General features: G+C 41.9%; 1 protein-coding gene across 1 annotated transcript; it reads left to right on the top strand.

Moving 5' to 3' along the window:
- Window positions 1-788: 788 nt before the first annotated feature.
- LOC142502283 (5-hydroxytryptamine receptor 1F-like) lies at window positions 789-5,990 on the top strand. The gene is made up of 2 exons (XM_075613111.1): window positions 789-986; window positions 4,601-5,990. The coding sequence occupies exons 1-2, from the start codon at window positions 810-812 to the stop codon at window positions 5,912-5,914; spliced, it is 1,491 nt and encodes a 496-aa protein (XP_075469226.1). The 5' UTR covers window positions 789-809; the 3' UTR covers window positions 5,915-5,990.
- Window positions 5,991-15,808: the final 9,818 nt, after the last annotated feature.

Below are 15,808 nucleotides of genomic sequence, written 5' to 3' on the forward strand. Positions count from 1 at the left end.
ATAGCGTACAGAGCTTTCAAAACCTCACAGGTCTCTTCTTCAAGTGGACTGGCAAGAATAAGGATCCATGCTCTAATTATTGATCCAGTGTACCACACAGATAAGGATCACACTGAATACGGCACAGTGAGATCACAGTGAATCTCCATATGGAATTAGCTTGTTTTTTTTCCAAAATAAGCAAGCCCAGCATTAAACTTGAAGTGAAATGAAGGAATTTCTGGTGGGACAGTTTAGCGAAGTGGCGAAGAGTGAAAAAAAGGGGAAATCAAATGAAAAGCTGTATAAATGCAAACGAAGAGGGGTCTGATGTCTGGTGACAAAACAAGCTACAATACATATCTAACTAGCCCCTGTTCAATTTGCTGTCTTTTCCTTGCTAGCCCCAGTCCTCAAGAGCCACCAACAGGTCAGGTTTGCAGGATTTCTCTGCTTCAGCACAGGTGGCTCAATCAGTGGCTCAGACTGAGCCACTGATTGAGCCACCTGTGCTGAAGCTGGGACTGATTGCGCCACCTGTGCTGAAGCTGGGATATCCTTAAAACCTGACCCGTTGGTGGCCCTTGAGGAGTGGAGTTGCCCACCCCTGCCCTACTGATTCCTCCCGTTTTGCAGCCCAAAGCTGCTCTACTTTAGAAATCCACTGTAAATAAAATAATGTTTTTGAATCAACGACAGCAATAAATAACCCCAAACACTAGAAGCAAATAGACACGCCCTTAACCCCTTTCCCTAGCAGAGCGGTAACAACGTGTTTTAAGAGACTAGTTTGAAGGCTGGCCAATATTACTACACAAAGTTAACCAAATATGTCATTTATTCCAGGAAATCTACTAGTTATTATCATTATTGCAGCAACCAAGCACTTCCACTCAATAACATCCATATTTCTCCTCAACTTGGCTGTGAGCGACTTCCTTGTGGGCGTCGGTGTAATGCCTTTGGTGGCCACTTCTGTCATTTATAACAGATGGATTAACCAACAGGTAAGTCATTCTGGCGGTTCCGATTCTCCAGGGCAATGGGACAGAACGATGGGACCCGTTTTTCACATTCATCAACCATTGAATTCTAGCATTAGTAACCTTCATTGGATTACAAAAAATATAGCGACTTGACCTGTCTCATAGTATTACATAGTTACATAGCTGCATTGTTACATAGTTACATAGTAGATGAGGTTGAAAAAAAGACGTACGTCCATCAAGTTCAACCTATGCTAAATTTAGATGACAGATACTTATCCTATTTCCATACTTACAGTATATTGATCCAGAGGAAGGCAAACAGAAAACAGAAATATCATTCAATGAAATCTCATAAGGGGGAAAATAAATTCCTACCTGACTCCAAGAATTGGCAATCAGATTACTCCCTGGATCAACATACTTCCCATGTTTACTTATTTGGTATATCCCAGTATACCTTTCCTTTCTAAAAACATGTCCAACCTTTTTTTTGAACATATCTATTGTATCTGCCATCACTGTCTCCATAGTTAATGAATTCCACATTGTAACTGTCCTTACTGTAAAGAACCCTTCCCTTTGTTGCTGGTGAAATCTCATTTCCTCCAACCTTAAGGGATGACCAGAGTCCTTTGTACTGCCCGTGGGATGAATAGTTCTTTTGGAAGCTCCTTGTACTGTCCCCGAATATATTTGTATATAGTTATCATATCCCCTCTTAGACGCCTCTTTTCTAATGTAAATAAATCTAATTTAGCTAGCCACTCCTCATAAATTAGATTGCCCATCCCCTTTATTAATTTGGTGGCTCTTCTCTGCACTCTCTCTAGTTCCATAATGTCTTTTCTAAGGAGTGGTGCCCAAAATTGTACTCCATATTCCAGGTGTGGTCTTACTAATGCTTTATATAGGGGAATAATTATGTTTACGTCCCTTCCCCATTTAATGCAAGATAAGATCTTGTTTTCCTTTGCAGCTACTGCATGACTTTGGGCACTATTGCTAAGCTTGTTGTCTACAACCACTCCTACATCCTTCTCCATCAATGATTCCCCTAATGTATCCCCATTTAATTTGTAAGTCGCCTGTTTATTCTTGCTTCCCAAATGCATAACCTTACATTTATCTGTATTAAACCTCATCTGCCATGTACCTGTCCAAGTTTCCAGTCTCTCCAAGTCCATCGGGAGAGAAATTACATCCTGCTCTGATTCTACTACCTTAAACAATTTAGTGTCATCAGCAAAGATGGAGACTTTGCTCTCTATGCCAACCTCAAGGTCATTAATAAACAAGTTAAAAAGCAGGGGTCCCAGTACCGATCCTTGAGGTACTCCACTCACAACTTTAGCCCAACCTGAAAAGGTTCCATTTATGACAACCCTCTGTTGTCTGTCCTTCAACCAGTTTTCAATCCAGGTGCATATATTTTTACTGAGTCCAATTTGCTTTATTTTGTACACTAACCTCTTGCGTATCAAAAGTCTTTGCAAAATCTAAGTAGACCACATCAACTGCATTACCCTGGTCTAAATTCCTACTTACCACCTCAAAGAAACAAATAAGGTTAGTTTGGCATGATCTATCCTTCATAAATCCATGCTGACTATTACTAATAATTTTGATTTCCATTAGGTATTCCTGAATACTATCCTAAATCTTCAAGTAGTTTCCCCACTATTGAAGTCAGCGCTTACAGGTCTGTAATTCCCCGGTTGTGATCTAGCTCCCCTTTTTAAATATAGGCACCACATCTGCTTTACGCCAATCTTGTGGTATTGAGCCTGTGGAAATGGAGTCCTTGAATATTAAATATAATGGTTTGGCTAATACTGAACTTGACTAATTAAGAACTCTTGGATGTATGCCATCAGGGCCAGGTGCCTTATTTACTTTACTTTTATCAAGCCGCCTATGAACTTCTTCCTCAGTTAACCAATTGTTCATTAATATGGAGGTTGTGGCTTCTTCCTGTGGCACTACTATCGAAATTGATTCTTCCCTGGTAAACACAGAGGCAAAGAATTTGTTTAATACCTCAGCTTTTTCCTTATCTCCAATAATCTGCCTGCCCATCTCACACTGAAAGGGTCCTATATTTTCTTTTTTCCTTTTTTTGTTATTAAGGTACAGGTACTTAAAGAACTTTTTAGGGTCTAAATTCTTTCAACGAAGCCATTTTGTAGATTGGTTTCCACATAGCGTTATTGACCAGTACTTTGCTACGTAATAATGTAGGTGGCAGGCTAATGATAAGGTGAACTTTCATGCAAAGTTGTAGGGAGCGATGTACTAAGCTGTGTTAAATAAGAGAACACAATGGGATGTTACCTAAAACAGAATGGATGTTATTTTTACTGAGTTAACGCCGTATCCACTGAGCTAATTATCTGCAAATATAAGATGATGTTCGTGAGCTCATCGCCATTCGGGTAACGCCATGTTATTTCAGGACACTCTACGTAATCTTAAAATAATGATACGTTACCCCTTTCCCTACACTACAGGTTCATTCAATGTACCTTTATACATTTTGTCACATATTAACCGATTAGTAGCGAAAGTGGCCAGCTAACCATGGACAACCCATGACCAGTTGACCACCAAGTGCTACAAAAGGGTTAAAATATAACTCTAACTACCCTACTTTCCTACCAAAGAGGTAAGTCATTGCTGGGTAATGTCTTACTATCCACTATTCCTGGTAAAGGATTACCTCCTACAACTGGGGGGGTGCTAATCCTGAAGCACCCACCCCAACACCCACACCTGTACCCCCACCCCAACATATGTAACCTCCCCCCCCCTCTACAACATGGCTAACAGCCCTGTTAGCCAAAGGAGGGTTAGAGGCCTGAAGGTCATTGTATGAAAGAAAAGAAATACATATATTAAAACAGTAGCAGGCACTCATGGTGTATACAGGTTTAAAAAACATTCCGTTTATCTTTCGGTGGGTGCAAGCTGTACTTTCCTAGTTCCCCTGAAACAAATGGAACATACAGTAACTTATGCTCAGCACTCCTTCAATTCAAGTTATTTACTTTATTAGCTCCATCAAAGATACAAAACAAACATAAAAATCGGTGACGTTTTGGACCACAAAGGTCCTTTGTCGCATTGTTACATTAATGGGGATACAGTTTTAGCATTAACTTGAGTCTACACATAGCGCCCTAACGGAGTGTCGTGCATTCTGCACTTAATGTTAAAACATATATATTTTGAAAATACCTGTTTGTCCTTTACGTGGGATAAACAGTGCCCAGATTGCATTTTCTGCACATGCCAACACCTGCCTACAGCAAATATAATTGGGGGAAAAAAATGTTGATCATTTAATAATTGGTTGGCACATGTCAGTCTTCACTTGCCAAACTGAAAGGTGCTGCAGAACAAACAGAGGTATTTAAAGCAACATACATTACCAAATCCAACAACGCTTATTAAGTGTGTGTTAGTGTTCTATGGAATATGGGAAGATTCAACAACGTGATTTACTGTTAATGTTTTTAAATATTTTCTATGGAGTTTTTATTATTATTATTATTATTATTGTTATTATTATTTATCTGTTTATGTACATTCTCTACGAACACATGTACTTTACTAACATGTCTTTTCCCTTGCAGTATTTATGTTTGTACATGGGATATGCATTTGTGGTCTACTGTACATCTTCCGTTTTGACTTTGGCTGCCATAGCACTGGACAGGTATCGAGCAATTATTGACTGCTTTCAGTATAACACCCAAAGTACAGTGAAGCGAGCCATTGGCACCGTCATATGGATCTGGACACAGGCTACATTTTCTGGAGTCCCACCCTTTGTAGGGTGGGGGCATTTTGAGTACTTGCCTGCCACATTTAGCTGCTCTGTTAACTGGGCACATAGCCCTAGTTACACTGGATTTGTAATGGCCTGTTCGTTCTTGTTGCCAACATTTGCTATGGTATTTTGTTACATACGCATAGTGAAGGTTGCAAGAGATCATGCCAGACGCATACATAACATTGAATGTCAGCTGCAGAAGAATATGAAACCAATCCCAAGCTTCCTGGGACCAGACAGCAACGTGTCAGTTAAAATGGACACAAACAACGCAGAGGACATCCCTCCTGATCCCAATACAGATGATTCCCAAAGCAGCATTGATACCTCCCATTTACCCAGTCCCGCTTCCTCTCACAGCAGAAAGCAGGACATCTTTGCCATGTATAATACCCCAGGGCGGGAGCACAATGGCACCTGCAGGTTATTTCTAGTTATTTTGATTTACATTTGTTGTTGGGTGCCGTATATAATCGTAAGCATACTGCAGTCTGTCACAGCGAGGAACACGACATGGAAACTTCCTCTGCAGATACAAACGCTGGCTGCGTGGTTAGCGCTTCTCAACTCCGCCATTAACCCACTTTTATATGCCCTCTTGAGCAAAAGGTTCAGAAAAGCCCTTTCCAATCTAAAACAGAAGACACTTTTCAAAATAAACGTTCTTCTGGAAGATGTGCCTTCCATGGGAACCACAGAAAAGGCCACGTCAAACACCAGAAGGGTACATTTGTTAAGACCTCATCCCCACGCGAATCCCTTTGAGAAGAGGCTACGCCTGGGTTCTTTCTCCATGTTCAGCATTGCTTCTTTTGCAGAGACAGGACCAGAAGAAGAGTCGGGGGATTATATCCCTGTGCGATTGTCTGGATTAACGCCTGCTGGTTTAAGGAGGCCTCAAACCACTGAACGTTCTTCAGCTCTGAATCAAGATAGCCTGCTGCTCAGACCACAGTGTCTGGTTAAACAATATCTAGAAGTTCCCCACCTTCCTTGTGAGCCTCTCAGCCCCTGTCAGCCCAGAGGAGAAAACGATGGAGACTCGGTTTTCATATTTGGCAATATTACTGTAAAGGTCAATGAAAGTGGTTCTGCCTGTAGAGTAGACCACTGAATGTGTCCATGTGGAGCAGCAAATTCATGTAGAGCATGGGGGGGGGTCTTTGTACCAGCTGACTGTTAGCACCACCTAGAGCAGGGGTAGGCTACTCCAGTCTTCAAGGGCCACCAACAGGTCAGGTTTTCAGGATATCCCTGCTTCAGCACAGGTGGCTCAATCAGTGGCTTAGTCTTTGACTGGGCCACTGATTGAGCCAACTGTGCTGAAACAGGGATATCATGAAAACCTGACATGTTGGTGGCCCTTGAAGACTGGAGTTGGCCACTCTTGACCTAGACTGTGGACCATTTACTATTCCACCCTTTTGCTCTGTAGCAAATGTTCCACATTTATTTTCATGTTATTTAATGTACTTATGTATTGGTTTTGGATGTCTACAAAATGATGGCAAAAAAAAAAAAAAATTAAAAGAAGCCGGCAAATGCTATAATACCAACATAAAGCATGAAAAAATGATACTGTAAGAGGGTAGCGAGAGGTCATATGGTGCCAACCACTATACCTAACAATAGGGTAATGCAGTGTTTCCCAACTCCAGTCCTCGGGGAAACCCCAACAGGTCAGGCCTTAAGGATATCCCTGCTCCAGCACAGGTGGCTCAGTCAAAACGACTGAGCCGCTGATTGACCCACCTGTGCGGGAGCAGGGATATCCTCAACACCTCACCTGTTGGGGTTCCCTGAGGACTGGAGTTGGGAAACACTGGTGTAATGTAATGGTAATAAACCAACTGACACTGATTGGCTATTATACGAGCAGAAAGTAGAGATGAGAGGGGTCAGATAATGGTATCCGTAAGTCAACCAATATACCCAACACCAATGTATTGTAAGTGTTCAACAACTGGACATTATTGGCTTGTATTGACTTGTAGAGCAGAGTAGTAGAGTTATATCTGTATACCAACCCCTTTATTCAACACCAGCATAATGTAACAGTGTTAAACGAACTGGCACAGATTGACTAGTATACTAGCTGGGTATAGACCCTAAGTAGAGAGAGATCTGATGGTCCTTTGTATACGTCATCAATAATATTAATATTTGAATATAAATATAATTAAATTAATATTATATTGCATATATACTATATATTCAATATAATATTAATTATTCATTATATTCATACATTGTAGAGGAGTTAGAGTAACTTGCTGAGTCTCACGCTCTTTCTCTCTCTGCCTCTCTCTTCTGCTACTCCATACAACTCCTGTAGAAGCTAAGTTGAAGAAGTAGGTTTTAGAACCTTCTGACTGTCTTAGAAAAGAACAAGCACATACTGGGTTAGTGAGTTAATAGTATTATTTTTATTAAATATCCCCAAATTCTCACTTTACATATAAGAAAGAATAAAACAACTCCACATCGCAGTGTCACCACGGCGCACTCTGCAGACCGAGCAGAGTTAGATTGGGAAGCGATGTTACCACCCCTGACGAAGCAATGTGTTGTGAAACGCGTAGGGAGGAGGCTTATTCTCGTCATCACGTAGCTCACGGCCAGAACACGAATCCCATCAATACGACGCTGAACTGTAACATCATTTCCCGGTCCAGCTGTTGAAGTCGGGTGATTGTCCAGTTGTCACGATGTGATGTGGAGCCGTTTCATTCTATGTGAGAATTCGGGGCTTTGTTATAAGATATTACTATTTGTTTGTGTTTCTTTTACTTACCATTTCATAGCTGTTCATGAATAAATGTGTATTTGTGGTACACTAGAAATGTGTTTCATAGGAAACGGTTACTTTATGCGTTGTTCATAGATGCTGTGTAGACATTTATGTTTATCTTTTTGTTTTGTTCGATTTTCAAAAAGTCACGATTTATTATTGTGCATCTACTTGGCCATTTAAAATACTACAATAAAAAATAATGTATGATATTATTATTTCCTGCAAGGCACCCTTGCCAAGGACACTGATCTTTGTTTATACCAACATATTCAAAGATTGCAAACATTTTAATTCACGTCATTAGTGACTATCTAACCGAGTTACTTTGGGAGACCAGCACATTACTAAGCCCGTGCGCTTCTCTGTGAGTTTGTGTAGTGTGTGAATGTATGTTCATTATACTTTAGCAGAGAAAGCAGACATTGCACAAGGGAAGCTGGCTGAAGCATGTCAAAAAGGCTGCGTTACAAATATAAGATCGATGCTTTAATGTGGACAGTTTGGTGCCCTGGATGAGTACATCAGTCAACCAGAGAAAATGAATCAAACCGGGTTAAGGAAAGTGGTTGCAAAAACTGCACAGACTGTGGAATTTTCCTTGAGTGGATCTAGTGGCATTAAAGGAATTTGAGATGAAAGGGGGTAAGTTGCTTGAGGAAAGAAACATATGTAGTATAACAGAAATGTTAACAAGCTGCACTGTCGCCTACTTAGCCACTTCAGATAAGTGGCCCGGGGAGAAGTACTATATTGAGCCATATTGATCACCGCTCTCTGCCTTCTGGAACACAAAGCTCCTGAAATGTGCAGGCCTTCGGGATACCAGGCTGCAGATGTCCCGTGTACCGACTATTAATAGAAGGCGTCATGGTTTGAAGACTTCTCTCTGGTTGTCTAAGAATTCTGTCATTTATGTCAGGGGGGGCTCAACTCCGGTCCTCAAGCCCCCTCCCCCCACCCCCAACAGGTCAGGTGTTCAGGATATCCCTGCTTCAGCACAGGTGGCTCAATCAGTCCCTGCTTCAGCACAGGTGACTCAGTTGGTCCCTGATTCAGCACAGGTGGCTCAATCGGTCTCTGCTTCAGCACAGAGGGCTCAATCAAAGACTGAGCCACATGTACTGAAGCAGAAATATCCTGAACACCTGACCTGTTGGGAGGTGTTGAGGACTGGAGTTGAGCACCCCTGATTATGTGACCAAACACAATACTAATTGCATGACTTGTTACGTCAAGGTGACTAAGTAGTTAACCCTGGTACATACATGTAAGAAAAACCATACACGATTTTGTAATCCACCCATTACTATTATTACAATGAATACCTCTGGTCATTCGAACTTGTGGCCAAAAGGCCACGTGACAGGCATTCATTTTTACATTCAGAATGGTAACAAAATGTAACAGTGCCTGTGTGCTTCTCTTCTTTTTATCAAACTTCAACTATTTTATGTCACCTGGAGACTGTGTGTGCGATTTTTCACCTGAAACAAGCCATTGCTATGCTTTACACCGATTCATAGTCTTATTAATAAAGATAACGTTAGCTAGGCCACGGGCTAATATAAGCCTGAATAAGTATTGAAAGTAAAATTGGGGCTTACTCCTAATGGAAATACTTAACGAAGCATATGAGAAGCTCCGTGGCTGATTCTGTACACCACATACATAAACCTTGGCCCCTGCAGACGCACTTACCAGAACGCCCTCCTACTGTCTCTGTACGTTCTTCCTACCTCCCAATTAGATTGTAAGTTCTTCGGTGCAGGGACTCTTTTTTCTAAATGATACTTTTATGTCTGAAGCACTTCTCCCCGTTATGTGTTATTTGTATTATTTGTTATTTATATGATTGTCACGTGTATTACTGCTGTGAAGCGCTATGTACAGTTAGGTCCGGAAATAATTGGGCACTGACACAATTTTCATAATTTGGACTCTGTACGCCACCACAATGGATTTGAAATGAAACAACCGAGATGCAATAGAAGTGCAGACTTCCAGCTTTAATTCAAGGGGTTGAACAAAAATATCGTAGGAAACGTTTAGGAATTGCAACCATTTTCATACACAGTCCCCTTATTTCAGGGGCTCAAATGTAATTGGACAAATTAACACAATCATAAATAAAATGTTCTTTTTTAATACTTTGTCGAGAATCCTTTGCAGGCAATGACTGCTTGAAGTCTGGAACGCATGGACAGCACCAAACGCTGGGTTTCCTCCTTTGTGATGCTTTGCCAGGCCTTTACTGCAGCTGTCTTCAGTTGTTGTTTGTTCGTGGGTCTTTCTGCCTGGAGAGTGTTCTTCACTTGGCTGGATGTTGTGAAGGGGTTTTCTTTACCATGGAAAGGATCCTACGATCATCCACCACTGTTGTCTTCCACGGACGTCCAGTACTTTTTGTGTTGCAGAGCTCACCAGTGCGTTCTTTTTTTCTCAGAATGTACCAAACTGTTGATTTGTCCGCTCCTAATGTTCCTGCTATCTCTCTGATGGGTTTTCTTTTTTTTTTTGCAGCCTAAGGATGCCCTGTTCACTTGCATTGAGAGCTCCTTTGACTGCATGTTGTGGGTTCACAGCAACAGCTTCCAAATGCGAATGCCACACCTGGAATCAACTCCAGACCTTTTACCTGCTTAATTGATGATGAAATAACGAAGGAATAGCCCACCCCTGTCCATGAAACAGCTTTTGGGGCCAATGCAGAGAACTGCGAGAATGGCCATTCGCCATACTTTAAACTCTCCATCTTTTTGGAGGATTCCCCTCGCAGTATGCAGGAAAGTGCGCATATCTGGGAGAGGAATCCGGCAGAGAGATGGCGAGCCCTATAGTGTCATTGCTGTGCATGCCAATAAATATATGAAACTGAAGGGGTTACTGGTGTATTATTTATATATATATATATATATATATATATATATATATATATATATATATATATATATGTGTATGTGTGTATATATGTGTGTATATATATATATATATATATACACACATATATATATATACATATATTGTGGTTAGCAGGGATGGGTGCAGTGTGTAAGAGCCCCCCTGCATCAATCCGAGCCAGGAAAAGGGACAGATTTTTTTTCTATGTCCCTTTTCGCCGCTCAGCACCACTTTCTTGTTGGCGGAGCAATTTTGAGAAAATCTCTCCATTTTATAGCCGCGATCAGCGCCGAGATGCTAATCGGGGCTACTAGATACAGCGGGGTTTTAAATTGGCGAGATATTGCATCTCACCACCCGCGCGGCGAGATTTTTTTCACACCAAAAAAAAAGCCGGATTTTCCTCATCTCGCCAGTTTTTCGCCATTTACTGAATTGCTGTAGGCATATTTTGCAAAAAACTGGCGAGATAGGGCTTCTCGCCCCTTTCTGCATTGGCCCCTTTGAGTCAATTGTCCAATTACTTTTGGTCCCTTGAAAAAGAGGGGGCTACATATTAAAGAGATGTAATTCCTAAACCCTTCCTCCAATTTGGATGTGAATACCCTCAAATTAAAGCTGATATAATGCACTTTAAGTCCATATTCATTATTTAACTGGAACTTGAATTTATTTTGGTACATAGCCGAAATAACAAAACGTGTATCAGTGTCCAATTATTTCCGGACCCAACTGTACATTAATGGCGCTACATAAATAAAGACATACATACTTCTTCGTTCGATGGTTTTCAAAAGAAAGTAGTCCAACAAAGTATTTCATGTGTAAATAATTTCCATCACAAATACGTTTTGCAATAAAACATTAACTACGAATGTTATTGAATAGAGAAAAAAAAGTGTATTCCATTACCACAGGACTGGGTGTCTTGTCACTGAAACCCTGAACAAGAGTGCCCTCTAGTGTTACTTACTGGAAATTCATGTCCTTGAATGTTTTTAACTTCCTTGTGTGTTTGGAGATAAAGGCTGTTTCTTATTCTGTAAAGTGCAAATAGTACTTGGCAGGGAAATCCCTATTGGTACTTTACAGAAAAAGGACCAGAGCCTTCATAGTACGGAGACCGAATATAATCCACTTCTTTATGCCTTCAAACATTTCATCTCCTTTTGCTCTTATTGGAATAGATCCTCAGAAGACCGTTAATTACTTAATGAGACGTGAACTTCAATTAACTTCTCGTTAAGTGCTAACGGGGATCTTCAAAGCTCAGTAACGATGCGCTAAGTGCTGTTTTCAGCCGTAACGAGCCCTGCGTTACTATAATGGGTGGTTAATATTGATATACAGAAGAGGCGTTCCCCTAACCGCGCCGATCCTCAGCGCTCCGCTATAGTTACCGCAGGGGGTTAACGTAGCGTTAGTTAGGTCAGCGCTAAAGGTGGCGCCACTCCCACCCAGGCCCTGGAATAGGTCTGTTACAGGGGCAGGATAAGTGTGAGACCACGAGTGGCGGATTTAAAAATATGCCGCCCTTAGGCACTTACCTGGTGCCGCCCTCCTCCCGCGTCATTTGACGCTGCGCGCCCCACTGCATGGCAACGCGGCGCTGTGTGACGTCCCGGTGACAGCCACTTGCGCCCCAAAATGTTGCCGCCCTAGCCCTATCAGGCCCAATAGGAAATCCACCGCTGAATTAACTATCGGTCTGATTTAACGATCACATTGTTATGTACAGGGTTATTTTCCTCTCCCGTCTTCTCTTTACTGCAATTAATCACCTATTCAGAGCCTGCATGGGTATAACGCCACCTTTGGGTAAGTCAGGGTTAACGCGATGTTATTTAAAGGTAACGCAAGGCAGCGCTAACTTCACATGGCGTTAAACCTATGCTAATACAGTCACTAATGGACGTTGGTTTTGCATATACAGTATTTATTTAGCTTTGTGGATTCCTGTTAAACCCCGGTAACGTGCCCAGATTTAACGGACTTCTGAGGACCTAACCCTCAGTTTTTTTTAGTAAAAAGTATAAACTTGTTGAGGAAAAACAAATGTAATCCATTCTATAAAGGAGAGTCTGATACACACACCTGATGGCACACAGATACTTTTCGTGTATAACTGCTTTTTGGAGATAGATCATTCATTCGATCGGCTTTTACATACAGTACAATTTACTGACTTGAATGACTATATAAATCTGCTCCAGACTGTATAATGAGTAACATGCTAACCTTTCACATGTGCTGTATTTCTGCTTCTGTCTTTAAAAATAACAACATACAATAATGCAGTATTTAGTATGTTAGTCTTCTGTCACCAGCCAAGCCACAAGGGTTCGGATTTTAAAAGGTTATTTTGTGTAAATTGTTTTTACGGCATGTAGATTAACAATAACACGATGCTGTGCTTTTGCTCCACAGAACAGATCGGTCCCTGTACTGATCTCACAGTCAACTCATAAGGGCTATTTTTCTGTATTATTCACACATTTCTCTTCCTAATGATCAATACAATTCAAACCACACTGAGTGCAAGGGTATAGTGAGGGGTTGGAGGTTAACATAAGGGACCATACAGCACACCTATTAATCTAGGTGTGGGCAACTCCAGTCCTCAAGGGCCACCAACAGGTCAGATTTTCAGGATATCCCTGCTTCAGCACAGGTGGCTCAGTCTTGCACTGAGCCACCTGTGCTGAAGCAGGGACAGATTGACCCACCTATGATGAAGCAGGGACCGATTGAGCCACCTGCGCTGAAGCAGGAATATCCTGAAAACCTGACCTGTTGGTGGCCCTTGAGGACTGGAGTTGCCCACCCCTGTACTAAACTCTACAGATGGATAGAAGACCAATATTTCATATTATCTATATCTTTAGTACATCTGATGCTGTTTTTTCATTTGCACCAGGCTGTCCCAGTTTTTCCAACTGATGAATAGGTCCCTAAATTTATCAGTGTAATTAATTGTCATTCATTGATATTCAATACAAAGACAGGCACTGATGAAAATGTCAATGGGTGGTCAGATCATTATGAACTCTTCAATGCAGGACATTGAGATACTGGTTGCTGCAGTAGTAAATCAGTTATTCAGGACAGAAATGTGATACATCAGGCACTAATAGTTTATTTTACAGCAGTAAAGCATATGCTTGACGTCATCATAAAGAAGGAGCGGCTCAGTGAGTAAAGACATTGACCCTGTAAACAATGACACTCAGTTTGAATCAGGGGAACCTTGGGCAAGTCACTTTATCACCCTGTGCATCACCAAAATCATAGATTGTAAGCTCCTCTGGGCAGGGACTGTGTCTGTAACAATTCCTTTGCGCTGCGTACCGCGCGCTGTGCTGTAATTGTTTAGCGCTTTGCGTCCCATTGGGAAAAAGGCGCTATATGAAATAAAGTTGTTATTATTATTATAAACACCCCTTGATATTAAGTATAATGGTTATGTCTTGCTATACTTCAAAGTTAGAGGTGAAATATTAAATCAAGTAACAAAGTATTTTTAAAGTCCTTGCAAACCAGAGCCTGCTGGGAGTAGATCGTGCTTGAATATTTTCTGCAGATGTCTTTCCCTGTGCCCTGACACGGCGGTTCTGATGACAAAGTTTGACTTGTTTGTTACTTGTAGACCTTCGGGCGGTGCAATCAGGTGTCAAACTCTCACAAGTGTTGACATCTACATGACACTTTCAATGAGAACTGTGAGTGCGTTCTTGAGACAAGTATGCGATTGTTGCTATGTAATGACCCAAATTAGGAGGCTGCGTATATGTGCGAGATGGTGGGTATGTGTCTGGATGTATGAGTTTCTGGGTGGGTGGGTGGGTGTGTGTGTGTGTGTGTGTGTGTGTGTGTGTGTGTGTGTGTGTGTGTGTGTGTGTGTGTGTGTGTGTGTGTGTGTGTGTGTGTATGAGATGCTGGGTATTTGTATGTGTGAGATGCTGGTCCAGTCAGGGTTGCCTTGACAATTTTAGTATGTTGTCCCATGAAAGGTGAGGATGCTGAGGAGTCAGTTAGAAACAGGACTTACACAGAGAGACATATACATCCTCTGTCCCCTCCTTATGAATTATGGTGAAGGGGCCCTACTTGTTATCTGGTGAATTTAAATAGATTTTTGGAACTGTGGAGAGGAACCCTACATTCAAGTTTTGAAATCTACATGACACTTTCAATGAGAATTTGACTGCCTCCTTGAAACTAGTATGGCATATTTCCTATATCTAAAGCCACGTCTTAGCTGCAAGAAGAGAGACATGTGGTGTCACGAACAGGATACAAAGGGTCCAAAGCAGGAGGTGACTGACGGGCACCATGGCATTTACACATATGACAAGTATGTTTGGGCTGTATCACTGTGTCCCCAACATTAGGCCGTACGCTTTTCGTGTGCCCTGGCTGCCAAAGTTCAGCAGTGATGAGACAGAATCGTATGCCAGTCTGTGGGGATTTGAGGGGGAAAAAATGAAGGCCTTGTTTGTACAATACCAGGTGACAGACACACAAAGCTGCTATGCTAATTGGATAGTTGGATGGAGTTGCCTTTCGAGAGATATTGCTGGCCTGATGAAGATATAAATACAAGTGGAAAAATATTGGAACAACTCCAAATCACATTTGACACCAGAAGTGATAAGCAACAGGTACCTACACCTGATTCTACGTCATGCTGTGTGTATGGGACTAGAAATTAACAAAAGGAACAGACTAACAGCATCAAAAAGCTCAATCAGACACTGAACAAACACCTAATGAAAAAGTGTCCCCCACCCACATGAAGAAACATCACTGCCTTTTGTTACAACTGTTACACCTTAAAGCTGCAGACAAAGCAATATCCTACATTAAAGATAATGGGAAATGTTGGCCGGTTAGGAGGATATAGAAAAAGCCCCTTAGTGTCCCAACGTCCTCATGAATTCTAATGGGCCAACAGTACAGCACTCATTCTTCCATATAAACTATAATCTGTGCTGGGGAGGGACTCCCTCATCTCCATTACTGGCCGCATATGTGAAACTTTGCTGTGTACATATTTGGTGCTCCAGAAATACTCCCACTCCCACTCCCACTCCGAGCCCTGCAGGGATCTGCTGTCTATAACAGGCAGCAGGGCAAAGACTCTGCCGCTCCTTGTCCCAATCCCACGTGCTCCGTGACGTCCCCAGCGAGGCATTATGGGAGTTGTAGTCCCCCCCCTCCCCTCCGTCTCCCTGAAGCAGCTGTTCGGCGCAAAGCGATCAGTCCTCCTCCCCATCCCCGCGTGTGAGGTTATTACCTCCCCCCCGCGTGTGAGAT

The sequence above is a fragment of the Ascaphus truei genome, chromosome 9 (assembly GCF_040206685.1).
Source record: "Ascaphus truei isolate aAscTru1 chromosome 9, aAscTru1.hap1, whole genome shotgun sequence".
In the NCBI taxonomy this organism is placed as follows: domain Eukaryota; kingdom Metazoa; phylum Chordata; class Amphibia; order Anura; family Ascaphidae; genus Ascaphus; species Ascaphus truei.

Coding starts and splice junctions, on each gene's coding strand:
- LOC142502283 (XM_075613111.1), top strand. CDS start 810: ATGTCATTTATTCCAGGAAATCTACTAGTTATTATCATTATTGCAGCA. Junction 987..4,600: donor ACAGATGGATTAACCAACAG/GTAAGTCATTCT, acceptor TTTCCCTTGCAG/TATTTATGTTTGTACATGGG.